This window comes from Urocitellus parryii, chromosome X, assembly GCF_045843805.1.
Source record: "Urocitellus parryii isolate mUroPar1 chromosome X, mUroPar1.hap1, whole genome shotgun sequence".
Lineage (NCBI taxonomy): Eukaryota > Metazoa > Chordata > Mammalia > Rodentia > Sciuridae > Urocitellus > Urocitellus parryii.
Window position 1 is genome coordinate 94,589,286 of NC_135547.1, and position 14,176 is coordinate 94,603,461.

The window sequence follows — 14,176 nt, forward strand, 5'->3', positions numbered from 1 at the left end:
TACTCATTTTTAGCCTGTGCCATTTCATTTATCTACCCATTCAAGAAGCAACAACTCCTGGTAAGGTCTCATGCTAACACACAAGCCTCATGTGAGTTCAACCTGCTTCCTTTGAACTGTCTCTGTAATTCTCATCTTCCTATCCCTTTCATACTAACCTCTTCCATCAGCACTTACCATCTTCAAATGATAAGGAGACTTTTAACTTTGGTACCCTAGCCAACCATCTGCAAGTTCCCACTTTACCCTTAAAAATCCAAAAAAGTTCTAAAGCTAACATATTTTAGGAATATTTAAAAATGTAAACATCAGGGGCTGGGGATCTAGCTCAGTTGGTAGAGTGCTTGCCTTGCAAGCACAAGGCCCTGGGATCAATCCCCAGTACCACACACACAAAAAAAGTAAACATCAGGGAAATGTGACATAATTTTCACTAAATCAGACATACATTGGTATTAACTGACCAAAGAATATGAGTATTATTATATCTTATTTTGTATTACTAGTTTCACTTGAAGGAAATAATTTTAAGTTTGCCATGATGTAAAAATTAGGGATGCTGTATAAAACTTTGTTAAAATTAGTGTACTTTTTGTGAGGTAATGATAGCATACTGCTTCAAATATATAACAAATGTAAGTAATCATCATTAATATCATTAATAGGTAATGAAATAAAATCCTGAATAAATTGTATGGAGTTAAATGGGTAACTAGACTCATGCAGGGAGATATTTTCTAAAGCAGATAATGGCAACAATAAAATACCAAGTAGAACGACATGTCACCTCAGAATGGGCTCTGATTCAGATAACATTAAACTAGTTCACAAATTAAGAATTGGTATATCTTGGGCTGGGGATGTGGCTCAAGTGGTAGAGCACTCGCCTGGCATGCATGCGGCCGGCCCAGGTTCGATCCTCAGCACCATATACAAAGATGTTGTGTCTGCTGATAACTAAAAAATAAATATTAAAAATTCTCTCTCTCTCACTCTTATTCTCACTCTCTCTTTAAAAAAAAATTTAAAAAAAAAAAAGAATTGGTATCTCTTACTCACTGTAAACACATGAAATCTTTGTTGGCAAACTTAATGGGAAAACGACATCATATTATTGAAAAGGAGGCTCAGCATTAACTTCACATTTCTGGGGATGAAAAGAGTGACAAGAAATATAAAAGATTAAATTCTAGGACAGGAAAATGTATTTCAAAAAAAAATCTCTATAATGGCCCCAAATTAGAGGAATTTTAGATGGTAAACTGAGAACTAAAGAATGGTTGGGAAAAAATTGTTTGCAAGATACAGAATGTGTGTGTATTCATTTTACAGTCTTATGAGGAAGATATGATTATTTGGTTTTTATAGACACAGAATTGAAAGAGTAAAGAATCTTACACAAGGTTACACAATTAGTTATGTGGTATGTGGCAGGGTAGAATTTCAAAACCAAATTTGCTTGCTCTAAGAGATGTTCACACAGCACGATACATTTTTGTGAGAAATGTTATTACCAGTGTGATAGACAGAAAACAGGACACCCTGGGATACATTTATTATGTGGGTAAAAAGAATAAAGTTATTATGAAAACAAATTTTATTTTATTTAAATATGTTACCATCTAAGAAGTATTTTATATGTTACATCCCTCTACAGGCAGAGGGAAAGGAAATAAGAGATGACCTGATCCGTAAGGAACAGATTGTTCACATCACCGCCCCACATTGAAATATCCTTTTTACTTAACTTTCACTCCTCCATTAAATACAAACAGAATATTTCATATTGAACATTTGAACCCTGCTCAAAGACTGGCCACACCTGATCAAAGCGTAATTGCATCTCCTTTGAAAAGGAAATCAATTAGAAATGGCCAGGTGTCCTATTTTTAGCCAATGAGATACAAGGGGAAATATTTTTAAAGAGATCAACAGGAAGCCAGGATCTTTTTCTTCCATGAAATGATGATCGTTACCATTTATTAAGCACTATGATAAGCACATAAGCCACTCTTCTATAATGTCTTTCTATATAAGACATGAAAAAGGAAACATTACACTTTGGTTGCACATGGCAACCATCTTACCTCTTGTGAGGTAGACAGTATTATTATGTTACATTATCAAAGAAAGCAACCAGTTATCTGAATAAGTCAATACAGAACTGAAAAGAAAATGAATACCTGATGAAATCTTAGATCAGCTGAATCAATCAATCCTGAAGCTACTATTTTTTGTCATTTTAGCCAGCTTGTGTTGGAGCTCCTGAGGTTGTAGCCTAAGAAGCACGTATACCAACACACTGTGCTAGGAAACAGCTTAACATGGTGGAAAGGTCAACAGAAGTTCCACATTTATCCAGATGAAAGAAAAGTACTAGTCAGGAAATTTGGAAGCAATCTAAGGGGAAAGAGGCCTATCATTCCTTCTGATTCCTACCTCCCCTCACACTGAATTCTAAGTACTTATAGTCATAAACCAAAATACCTTCTCCCCAACTAAAAACACTGATGCCCCAAATTCTCCTTAAAATAAACAAGGAATGCTGGACAAAGGAGGCTTAAAAAGTCAATGCCAGGGCTGGGGGAGCTTATGTCATGATGAGATTTAAAAAACATCAAATGAAACCTTCATACTATAAGGAAGAGAAATATCAGGATTCTTACAATTCTTTTCTATGTTCATACAAATGAAAGTCATAAGAAAGCTACCAAGTTTTTTTTTTAATAAATGCTAAGATCACCATGACTTAAATGTTTGTCAGAGTTTAACTTTTTCTTTTTTTTAAGACTTCTTTTTAAAGATGGACACAATCTTTATTTATTTTATTTATTTATTTTTTTTATGTGGTGCTGAGGATCAAACCCAGTACCTCAGGACTGTGAGGCAAGTGCTCTGCCACTGAGCTATAACCCCAGGCTCAGTTTAACTTATTCTTGAATAAAAAAAAAAAAAAAAAAAGTGGCATATAGAAATGTTTTGGTTCAGCAAAAGTGAAGCAAGGACATTTTCAATTAGTTATGGAGTACTGTTTGCCCTGATTAAAGGGATTTTAAATATTGCCACCTTGGTGAAAACAGATTTGCATCCATAAAATTATTTAAGATACCACTGTACTGGTATTCAGAGGTAGTCAAATTCTATAATTCAGGACACATCTGATTAATCGCCCCCTCCCCAAATATAGTTCCTGAGGAACATTTACCAAACTGCTATCAAATAACCTTTTGCAACATAATAGGTATGTTGTGACAATACTGGAAATGCTCAAATAAGTTTATTTTGTAACATAAGACATGTTAAGAGTTCTTGATAGCTAATGGAAACTGTAAAGTAGATGTTAAAATATCCAAGGCAGCATATCTGAATTTATTTTTCATTTCAAATCCACTGGACATCCCACAGTTAGCTGCTCTAAGCATGAGGAAAATTGCTAATTTCCAGGCAGCCCTTACTCTCCCATACCGTTTACAGTTAGCCTAGGACCTATTTCTCAACTGCACTTACCTTCAAACAATGTGATCTACAATTTTCACAATTTACTTGTCTTACTATTTTGGGTTGTGTGTCTCTCTTATCCTACCATCAGCATTGTTTTTTAAAAACTCATGAATGGTAAAATATAAATATATATCTGCATAATATTCTACACTAAAAATCGAAACAATTAGGCAATCTTAAGTAGTTAAAAAAAAGACTTCAGTAGCTCCTTCTTACTTTAAATTATAACCCACTGTAAAGTTATTCTTCCTGCTTTACCCTGCCCCCCCACACATACCTTTAAAATCAAGACAGCATGCAATGAGCACAGGAAACTCAATGAAGAAAGAAAAATTGGAGAAATATCAAACTTCCATAGGTAGGAAGTAAGATACTTAACCAACAACATATTATCTTTTCCCAACAATCTTTATGTTTACAAAACAGCAGTTCACAGGCCTTGAGAATATTCCTTTTTACAATTCAGACATAAAACATGCCCTGCTGGAAAGTTGGACATATTTTTATTGAGATCATGCAAAGAATGGCTAATGATTGGGTCACAGATACAGAATCATAAGTAGCTGCTTTTGACTTCTACAGGGGCAAATCACTTAAGAGGGTACTCAGATGTGCATCACCCTTTTCTGATTACAGACCTTAGTCAAAATTTAGAAACAAAACGCAGGTTTAACAATATAATTAGTTACCATGAAAACCTTAGCATTATAACCTACTTTGTATCCTGAAACCCAACCTTATATATCTTCTGGTTCACAGATGATAAATGGTTCCATCATCTAAATTTTTAAATTTTCTTTTAAAGTGCCAATATAAATTCCAACATTTCTCAATGCTCTAATATTTAATGACAAACAAACAACAACAACAACAAAAAGAAAAAAAAAACACAGAAATGAGACATTGTATCTTGGGAAAAAAAACCCAACAACCTACCTTTAAACTAGACTCATAGTCTGTGTTCACTTTGAACATAAGCCCAAGTCGTAAATGAATTTCCTTGGCTCGACAAAAGCTGGGATCAACATAAAGCACCTCCTGAAATGCTTTAATTGCCCTGAAAGAATATAGACATGAGATAGCTTAACTTTTTAACACGTGCATTAATTTTAGCTTGGTAGTACAGTAAAATTTCTGTTTTATGCAATACTGTTTTAAAGGAAATGTCAGTTTTATAAAAATGATGTGAATAAATCATAAGGGAAAAAAAAAACTAAAAGGGGGACTTGGGCCTGAAAGGTATATCAAAGGAGGAAAGGAAAATAAATTTACTCTAATTTATTCAAACACTTTTTCATAGTTTAATAAAATTCACAATGTGAAATGATTTCATTGCTTCTGGCATTTCTTAGAGGAGAAGAAGATAAGGCAGATAAGAAGATTTTGTTTTTGAGTTGAGAGATTAATTCTGTTTCTTGTCTACTCCATAAAAATAAGAGTTTTCAAAACTTTATATTTTTGTCTTTCATATTTAGGTTTATAATCTATCTGTATCTTATCTTTTATATTCTGTGAGGTTGGCATCAGTTTTCATGTTTTCCATACTAACGTCCAACAGTCCTACACCATTTATAGTAAACATCATCCTCAATAAAAAGTTCTACAGTGTTACTTTATCTTAAATTAAATGTTCATATTCATGTGGATCTGTTTCTGGGCTCTTTATTTCACTCTGCTGTCCTAGCTCTATATCTGCATTAAATTAACACTGTTATCTTTCATAAAGATTTTGATTATCAATAGAATAAATGGGGGAGGGGGATTTTCACCAAATACATTTTATGTTGCTTAACTTGACATTACCTAATCACCTGTCTACTTTGAATTTTAAAAGTATAATACCAGATGTAACAGTATGTTAGATGTCATTTTAAATACCTCTACATAATTTAAAATTTATCCCAAACACAAGCTAATATATTCTTTGCAAATTTTTTTTATTTTTTTAACAATTAGCTCTACTATTAAAAACCTTAATGGTGGCTATTTTGAATCTTAGAGTCTTTCAAAACAAAAACTAGACTTTTATATAAAAAATTCAAAATATCACATCACCAAAAAACCTCATGTGTCTTTAGAAAGTTTATTTTAGTGGATTCACACCTTATTTATTTCCAGAAATATGTGTGGTTATGTACATGTTCATTATAAAATCAAGAATTCTAAATGGTTGAGTTTATTGGCAGGAGAGTCAAGAGGCAAAGGGACATGGAGCACAGGTCTGGCATTAGACTTCTTTCCACCTGGTTATGATAGTACTTAAACTTCTTCTTGAAGAAGAGCTTTGGTGTCCATTTATTAGATGGTTTTTTAAGTGGTAGATATGTACATGTTTTATTATACGATATACACAGGCTTTGAGGCAGTAGAGAGGGATCAAAGGACTGACAGGAAAGAAATTGGGCAAATTAACATTCTAATTCAAAGGTGGATTACTATTTCTCTCGATCAGTGCCCACATGTGTGGAAGGGGGGAGACAACACACATTTATGGGGAGTGGCATCAAAAGTTTAGGAAGAGGGGCTGAGAGAGGACATGGGTCAGTGATAGAATATATGCTTATCACCATCTCCAGCATGCGCCCAAAAAAGAAAGAGAACACGTGCAGCAATAAATGAGCTTTTAGGAGCTTCTGGATTGATGGTAATATTTTATTTCTTGAACCAGGTGATGAATGTCTATATTATATGAATGTCTACCTTAAAATAACAAGTTAAGAGGTACACTTCTGACTTATGCACTTTTCTTTGGGCATATTATATTGCGTAGTAATAAAAACATAAATAATGCTTTATAATATCCTAATAATCTTACCTTATGATAAGGGTCAGAAAATTATCTGATGGAATGGGTTTAGAACAAAACAATGTCCATATGTGCCAATAAAAACCTAGGCAGACCTGAGTCACAGACTTGAAAGAAAAATAATGAAAAGTGGAAGGCAGCAAAAGGGAAGAAGGAATAAAGAAACTGAGAAGTTGAAGGAGGGTATAAAAAAGGGTGTACAGGGGGGAAGGGAAGGAGGGAGAAGGAACAGAGAACATCCGTAGCAACCCCTCAGAAGAAATATTTCCTACTCTACCTTATATTGTGTTCCAGCCTTTTCCCTAACCTAAACACAATATTTGTAGATATCTTACACCTTCAGTCCATCGGTGCCTTCAGCACAAATATATCTATAATTTGGTTCAAAATGTCACACAGGTACAAAGAAACACTGGTCTATTTTAACATATTCTCTATGTACATTACCACACTAGGGTGGAAGAGTACTACAATAAGCAAAAACATGTACTACAAACAGACGAGGCTGGGTCTATTATGTTTATCTTTATTTTTTTTTCTTTCATACTGGGGATTAAACCCAGAGGGTGCTTTACCACTGAGCTACATTCTAGTCCTTTCTCCCCCACCCCCATTTTGAGACAGGGCTTTGCTAAATTGCTAAGGCTGGCCTCAAACTTGGATCCTCCTGCCTCAGTCTCTCAAGTCACTGGGATTATGTATGCCACTGCATCTGGTCTGTTTCTTCATTAATGTCTATTAAAAGTCCCGGGACAAGGTACAACCAATATACATCCCAATCATCAAGTTTTCTTTGTTGTCATTTCAAAATTCATTTCAGATTCAATATCTCTTGGACCCAATCTTTAGCATCTCATTACTAAATTATAGAAATAAATTCTTTAAGGACTTCCTCCCTCTGTTCTAATCTGCATTTATTTCCTTGAATATGTGGCTCTTGTGACTGCCTAACAACTTAATAATCCTACCTTCATGATGCATTTAAGATCTGTGAACCTATTGAACATTGTTTCCTGTTATGCTCTAACATTGTTCCTCCTCATCTGTGAACTGGCTACCTCAGGAATTTCTTCATTCTAACAAAGGCCTCCATGGCTTCCCTGCTGCTTCTCTCTATATTCTGCTGATCTGGAATATTTTCATTTTTCAGCTTCCCTCTAAATCCTTCAAGACTCACCACCCAAACTCAGTTATCAACTACTTTTTGTTTAGTGTTAACTAGCAGTTTTCTATAATCAAATCATTTTATGTTCTACCTATTGGTGTATTGTCTCCAGTTTGTCTAAGTCTATTCCTAGGATCCACAGTGTTCTTTTATTTTTAGTATTCTAAATAATATAGCCACAGGTTTAAGGTTAATAGACATTAACTGATTCCATCACTTTTACAGTTAATTGATAGGACTTCCTGTTGGGGAGAAGAAACTTCACTGTCTTTTTAACTGATCAGTTCCCCTCATTTAATACAAAATACATTATTCAAATAAATTAAAGTTCATTTTCTTACTAAATTTTTGCCCATTTTTCTCTCCTGTGTGTTTTTTCAGTTTTTCTCAACTGGGGAAACAATAAAACAAGTATATGTGGGGCAGGGGAAGATGGAAAGAGGTAGAGAACATAGGTAAGGTTCTAATTTTGGTTGTCATTTGACTGCATTCATATCTCACCAAAATAAATGTAGTCAGAACCTGGTCTCTGCAGCACAAATTACTAAATCACCAACAAATACAATTTCTGCTGACTTCAGAACTTTTGACTGACAAGATAATTTTAGAACTTAAGAAATGAATACCAAAAACTATAAAATACTTTTATGATACAATGCCAGAAAGGTTCATAATTTTTAAGCATATTCTCTACTACAATGAAAAGTGCATATTGCTGTCTACACTATCATTGGCATTGTAAATTATAATTTGAAAAAAAAATTATACCAACAAAATTATTTCTATAGATTTTTCAGTTTAGATTATTTTCATTTAACATCTTCCATTGTTAGCAATTTAAAGAAGAAAATGATAGAAAGATAAAAGTTCAACAGTACTACTTCCAAAAAACATATGCATGTGCTGAATGTATGTTAACATGGTTATTTTTAATAAAATTTCTATTAACACAGTTTTTAAAAGCCCTTTACTGTAATAAAAATATTATTATTATTAACTAAATATCCCTAGCATAGTTTTAGTACCCTTGAAAAGAGGCATAATAAACTTTAAGTTCTCTGGGGTTAATAAAGCTAAGCCTGGAGATTTACCTCAGGGATACATGAAAGGGTAAGTGAATTAATTGTACAACATTTCACACTAATTAAAAAGAGAATATTCGAGCTCTAAATCAGTAATAATACACACACAACACATATATATTTTCACACATGTATATTCAGAAATTTAGAGATTCTTTTTAAACGACAATTCTTTTTAAATGAAAAAGATCTGGTGAAATAATCAGAGTCAAGTAGGTAAGATTTTAAAAAGTGAAGACAGAAAGACAAGGCAGACCAAATAGTAAATGGCACCCACAAAGTCACAGTGGTTCAAAAAATAAATTTAAAAAAAAATTACTTTGAGGACATTTTTAGGGAAATGTTAATACAATGTGACTAGTACAAAGAATATACTTAGAGGAATACTATGCTAGAAGGGTGAGGTTGAATCAGAAAGTACTATAAATGTGAGTCTAGGTTAGAAAGATGATGCACAAGTTTACTGACATGAATATTTGGTAATGTATTACCTCTCCTGCCTCTTTTACCCTCACTATTCACCCTTCATTTTAATCCCTCCCTTACTGAAAGATTTGTTTTTATACAGTTTTCTGAAGTTTGATTAATCAAAACCCTTCAGAATTCTGACAATCTTTGTGTCACTAGTAAGCATAATTTATCAGAACTGCTTAGTTAAATCTGCTAGTTTTTATAATAAAATGCCAAATTAAAAAAAATCTGTTAGTTTTTTCAAAACAGAAGTGTCCATAAACTCAACACGTTAACATCAACTGTTTTACTTTAATGGAAATAAAACCAAACTTTCAATCTAAGAGTGTGTTTATATTATGATAGCTCAAAACTATACATTAAAATGCTTTTATCAGACACCGTGCTAGATGAGCCTCAAGATCAATGGTATCACAACTACATAAGGTTTATTATGCACTATTCTCTTTCATTCTATCAAAAAGCTTCAAGATCATCACTAAATTCACTATTCTTTTTCCCTACTGCACCTAAAGTATTGACCATACAGGAGAACGGAAATTCTTACACTCTTTGAGAACACCTATGATTAGTGCAGTGCTGTAGGGAAATGAATTCTAAAGAAACTTTACTAGTTAGGTGTTAACATTTCTTTTTGAACTCATCTGTACTCCTTTCCCCTCATCATTCTTGATGAAAACGTAATAATTATCACTACATTTCCTTATCAAACTGTTAATTAGATTTGGAAACCTAATTTCTATAATCCTATGCCTATAGCACAGACTATTCTGATATTCAAAAGAATACAAAAGGTTATAGGCCAAACTTAGTTAATGGTTTTTAGGAAGATGTATTTAGGGTATGGCTATAGGCTGTACTGGGAAGAATAGTTTGTTTCCTTCAGTTTTATTTTTTAAAAACTTGATTGTTATCCCCCCTCATCTACCTTTTTCTGTCAGTCTTCCCTTTCTCTGTATTTCACTTCCTCTCACTCTAGGGTACAGAATTCTTCCCAAAGACAACTTCTTCAGTTCAAGGTACCCTTTCAGGTGGCAATTTAGGGGCTTGGGGTTGATATACACGCACATGTAAAGGAACAGCTTTATAAAGACCCGTTTCTAGCTCTTTGCTGTAGATATTTTACCATGTGCCTCTATGTCTGTTTTTCTTCTTCTAGAAATCCTTTTTAAAGTTTGGCCCCAGATTAATCAAGCAACAGATGATGTAATGTACTACTTTACGACATGGGCTCCTCCAAAAAGAGGCTTACAACTGAAACTGAAAAAAATGACCAAACAATTGAACTAATCTAAAAGCTGACCAATAGAATCAACTCCAAAAGAAAAAAAGGTAGCATAATCTGACAAGAAGCAAACAAGTTAAGAGCAAGACTATAGTTTAAAAAACAAAACAAAATTTGCTTTTAACCAAGTTAAAATTGAGTTTAACCAAGCCAAACTCACATGTTGGTTACACATTATTATAAAATATTTAATCTTATTAAATGCCAACAGACACCATAACCAAATACAAAATTTTGCTTAAATTATACATGAATCAGAAATACAACACTGAGCCATCCTAGGCAAATTCTCTGTGCTGACAATGGGGGCGGGGGGGGGGGGGGGGAGGCTTGCATGCTGAGGCCATTCTCTTGACTAGAAACACTGTTCAACACTCCCAAAGAATCTGGTGTGTAATTAAAATTTCCTAACCCCAGTAACCAACAGGCATTCACAAATATAACACAAAACTAGCTTTAACCTAAGTAAGTTCCTACCACTTAAAACTACTCTAAACCTTTCACTAAGCACTACCCCATGCTTTCTCATTTTGTAGCTGTTCAAGAGACAACAAGTTGAGGCAGAAATGTTAAGTATAGTTTGTGAAAGAACATTTAATCAGCAAGAGAGAAAACACATAGTCAGGGTAAATTCACAGTCAATGTGTAAGATGTATTATTTTAAGAAGTAGCTACAACATTGAAAGTCCAGACATGAGAAAATGGTGGTGACTAAGACAAGATCAATAAAGCAGAGGGCACTTATTAATGCAGACATTGCTTATCCTTTTATTATTCAATTTTATTTCTTAGGTTAACCTAAATATACAGGAATTGTATGCAGGTAAGGAATCAAAAGAGGTAATAGTTTTCCACAGCTATAAGACCCTTAACTTAACATGAACACATACTTATTAAAGCAATCAAACTTTGAACTGATGACAGCTTCCTCAATATCTTTATGTTCTTATCTTAAATATAGAGGGAAGCTCACAAGTTACCACTGGTATGTGGGGAAAAAAAACTAGGTGAGATGGTAGGAGGTATATATAGCCATTCCTCAACTGTTCCTTCCCTTGGTTTCCATTTAAATTATTTCTGGCATACCATAAAAGACAATCAATGTGCCCCAAGATAACAACTACAAATACTGATTAAAAATAATCACTTGAGGATGGGTGCAGTGGTGCACACCTGTAATCCCAGCAGCTCAGGAGACTGAGATATGAGGATCACAGGTTCAAAGCCAGCCTCAGCAACAAAGAGGCACTAAGCAACTCAGTGAGACCTTGTCTCTAAATAAAATACAAAATAGGGCTGAGGGTGTGGCTCAGTGGTTGAGTGCCCCCGAGTTCAAACCCCAGTACAAAAAAAAAAAAAAATCACTTGGTGTGTACGTACATACACACACATATATGCATGCTTGCTTGGGGAATCTGATACACATCTTACTTTCTCCACATGCAAAAAGGAGAAACCAACTAAATTATCTCTAAGACCACTTCTCTGTTAGAACTTTGAATTCTATAAGCAAGATTTTCAAGAAACGTTACCAAGTACTTATCCTTGGTTTTAAATATGAAACACAGAACATGATATTAGGAGGTTCAACTAATGACTGCTATAAAACAAGAAATAATTCAAGAGAAAAATTTCAAAGCTTCTTTATGAAGATCTCAATTACTGGTTTCTAAAAAGCAGTATTCTGAAGGATTATAATCCTCTATATACACACATAAGTGCTCTGTAATAATGTGGTTTCCATACATGATCAAAAGCCAACAGGACCAAAAGATAAGACCCAAGTAGGGAAGAAAAAAATCATACTATAAAAAGCCAGTCACATCCAATGTTTCATTTTTAAGGATATCATATTAAATCACTGCCAATGAATATGTGGAAGTTCTGTACTAAATACTCATGATACATATCAGGTACATAAAAGAATTACAACCTTTAGCCAAACACATAATCACCTTCCTCTGGACTCTCACTAACAAAGTTAAATACACTTCAAATTTTTAAAACAAGTTTATGCAAGGCTTTGCAGTTTAAAAGACGTTTATTATTACATCTGAGCATCAAAATTCTGTAAAATACCTATGACTGTAATGTAGTTTTCTTTTTATAAACAAATGAGAAAACAAATCTAGGGAAATTATTTGACTCAAGAGCAAACAAAGTGGCAATGTTACAACCAGAATGCCAATCTTCCAACTCAAATTCTATATTCTTTCCATTAAAGGATCTATCTGGTAAAGAGAAAAATAACAATGGGACAAAGGCCATAGTAACAGAGCCCCACACTTTATAAAATCTTACACATTGCTATAAAAATTAATCTCCAACTCTGAAATGTTACCATTTTTCTTATAGAAGAGAGAACTGAGAGTTTATGAACTGGTACCTAGTTATTAGAAATTGTAAAGTGGTAGCCATTGTATGGCAGGGAGGAGTCAGAAAAGGTAAAATTACTGGTCATCATGTATCAATAAAAATATTGGTCATCATGGATCATTTACCCACAGATCTTGAGATCATAGTCATTCTTTAGTTCAAACTAACCTGGGACTACCAGTCTACAATGAGTGAGAAATTTCAAAATGCTTCCTAATTTAAACCTTCTTTGACCAGAATCTCATATCAGATTCTTCTATATACACAATTCTAATAATCTAAGGCGAGTCAACACATCTGAAGGAAAAATCTAATCATTTAAATAGACTACTGAAAAATGTAGGGTTACTGACACAAAAATTTTGTACAGACTATGTATGAGTGTGTATGTGTGTATGTGTACACACACATACACATACACATGCACACACTCATACACACATAATCCAAGCAAAAACAAACCAAAGAAACTAAAACAAACTATTTACTGGGAACAACTGGAGTTATTAGTTTTATGTCAACTTACCACTGAAATGCATTGTAATGGAAGTAGACCAAACCAAGACCATATAAAAAGGCAGCATTCTATAAAGGAAGGGAAAAAGAGACTTTTAGGAAAACCATTTATATCTAATACATATGATGTAATTACTATAAAATATAGTATCCAAGATATTTTAGATTCTTAAAACTCTATCATGCACTACAATATATTTACAATATACTTTTAAACAAAATAACAATGATGAGTCAACATACGGCACAGATAATCAACAAAGATACATTCTATTAAACTTATCAGCATAATTCTATCAGTAAATTTAAAATAAAAAACTCTTTTTTAGGAATAAAAAAATGCTAAAACTATGCTATCCTATTCTCCCTTGTTTGCATCTGCATTCTTTCTCTGTTTCTTTCTGCTTCTTGAACTGTTTTTAATTTTATGTTCAATATTGCTAGGAAAGTACTTAGAATTCAAAAGAAATACATAATATAAACCTAGACAAATCAGAACATCTAAAAAAGAGAGAAAGAAAAATCACATGCCAAAATAACATGGGTTATTCTGGGTTTTAATCACATCTGATTCCTTCTGCAGTATGAAACAGAAAGATGCCAACACTTATCCTGACTCATTTTACCTCTGGTCTCCAAAGAGGAACTACCTACCTACTCCTTTTCTTCAAGAAAGGCCAACATTTGAATATCTAGTATATGTTGTACCAATAACTAAGCAAATCTGTCTTAGTAAATCTTCTCTGAAACTTTCACTCTGACTCATATGAACAAATTTCTCTAATATTCTGTATTTTAAATTAAAAATTTCTCTGATTACTAAAAGATTAAAAATTTTAAACTATTATTAAAGTAAAATGTTTTTTGCTATATAGTCTTCAGTTATATTTCCCAAGAAGTAGACCCTGAGACAAAGGTTTTAGAACTTTTGGTTTAAGCCGTGCGCGGTGGCATACCTGTAATCCCAGTGGCTC

The 14,176-nt window shown here is 33.5% G+C and overlaps 1 protein-coding gene across 4 annotated transcripts in view; it reads right to left on the minus strand.

Annotated features, from left to right (window-relative positions):
• Window positions 1-14,176, minus strand: part of Kdm6a (lysine demethylase 6A) — a 213,420-nt gene that overhangs the window by 76,736 nt on the left and 122,508 nt on the right. For all 4 annotated transcript variants that reach the window (XM_026379706.2, XM_026379707.2, XM_026379704.2 and 1 more), the window contains exons 5-6: window positions 13,213-13,271; window positions 4,438-4,558 (exon numbers count right to left, since the gene is read on the minus strand). In XM_026379706.2, coding sequence (XP_026235491.1) covers window positions 4,438-4,558; window positions 13,213-13,271 — 180 coding nt within the window. The remainder of the gene's footprint in view (window positions 1-4,437; window positions 4,559-13,212; window positions 13,272-14,176) is intronic.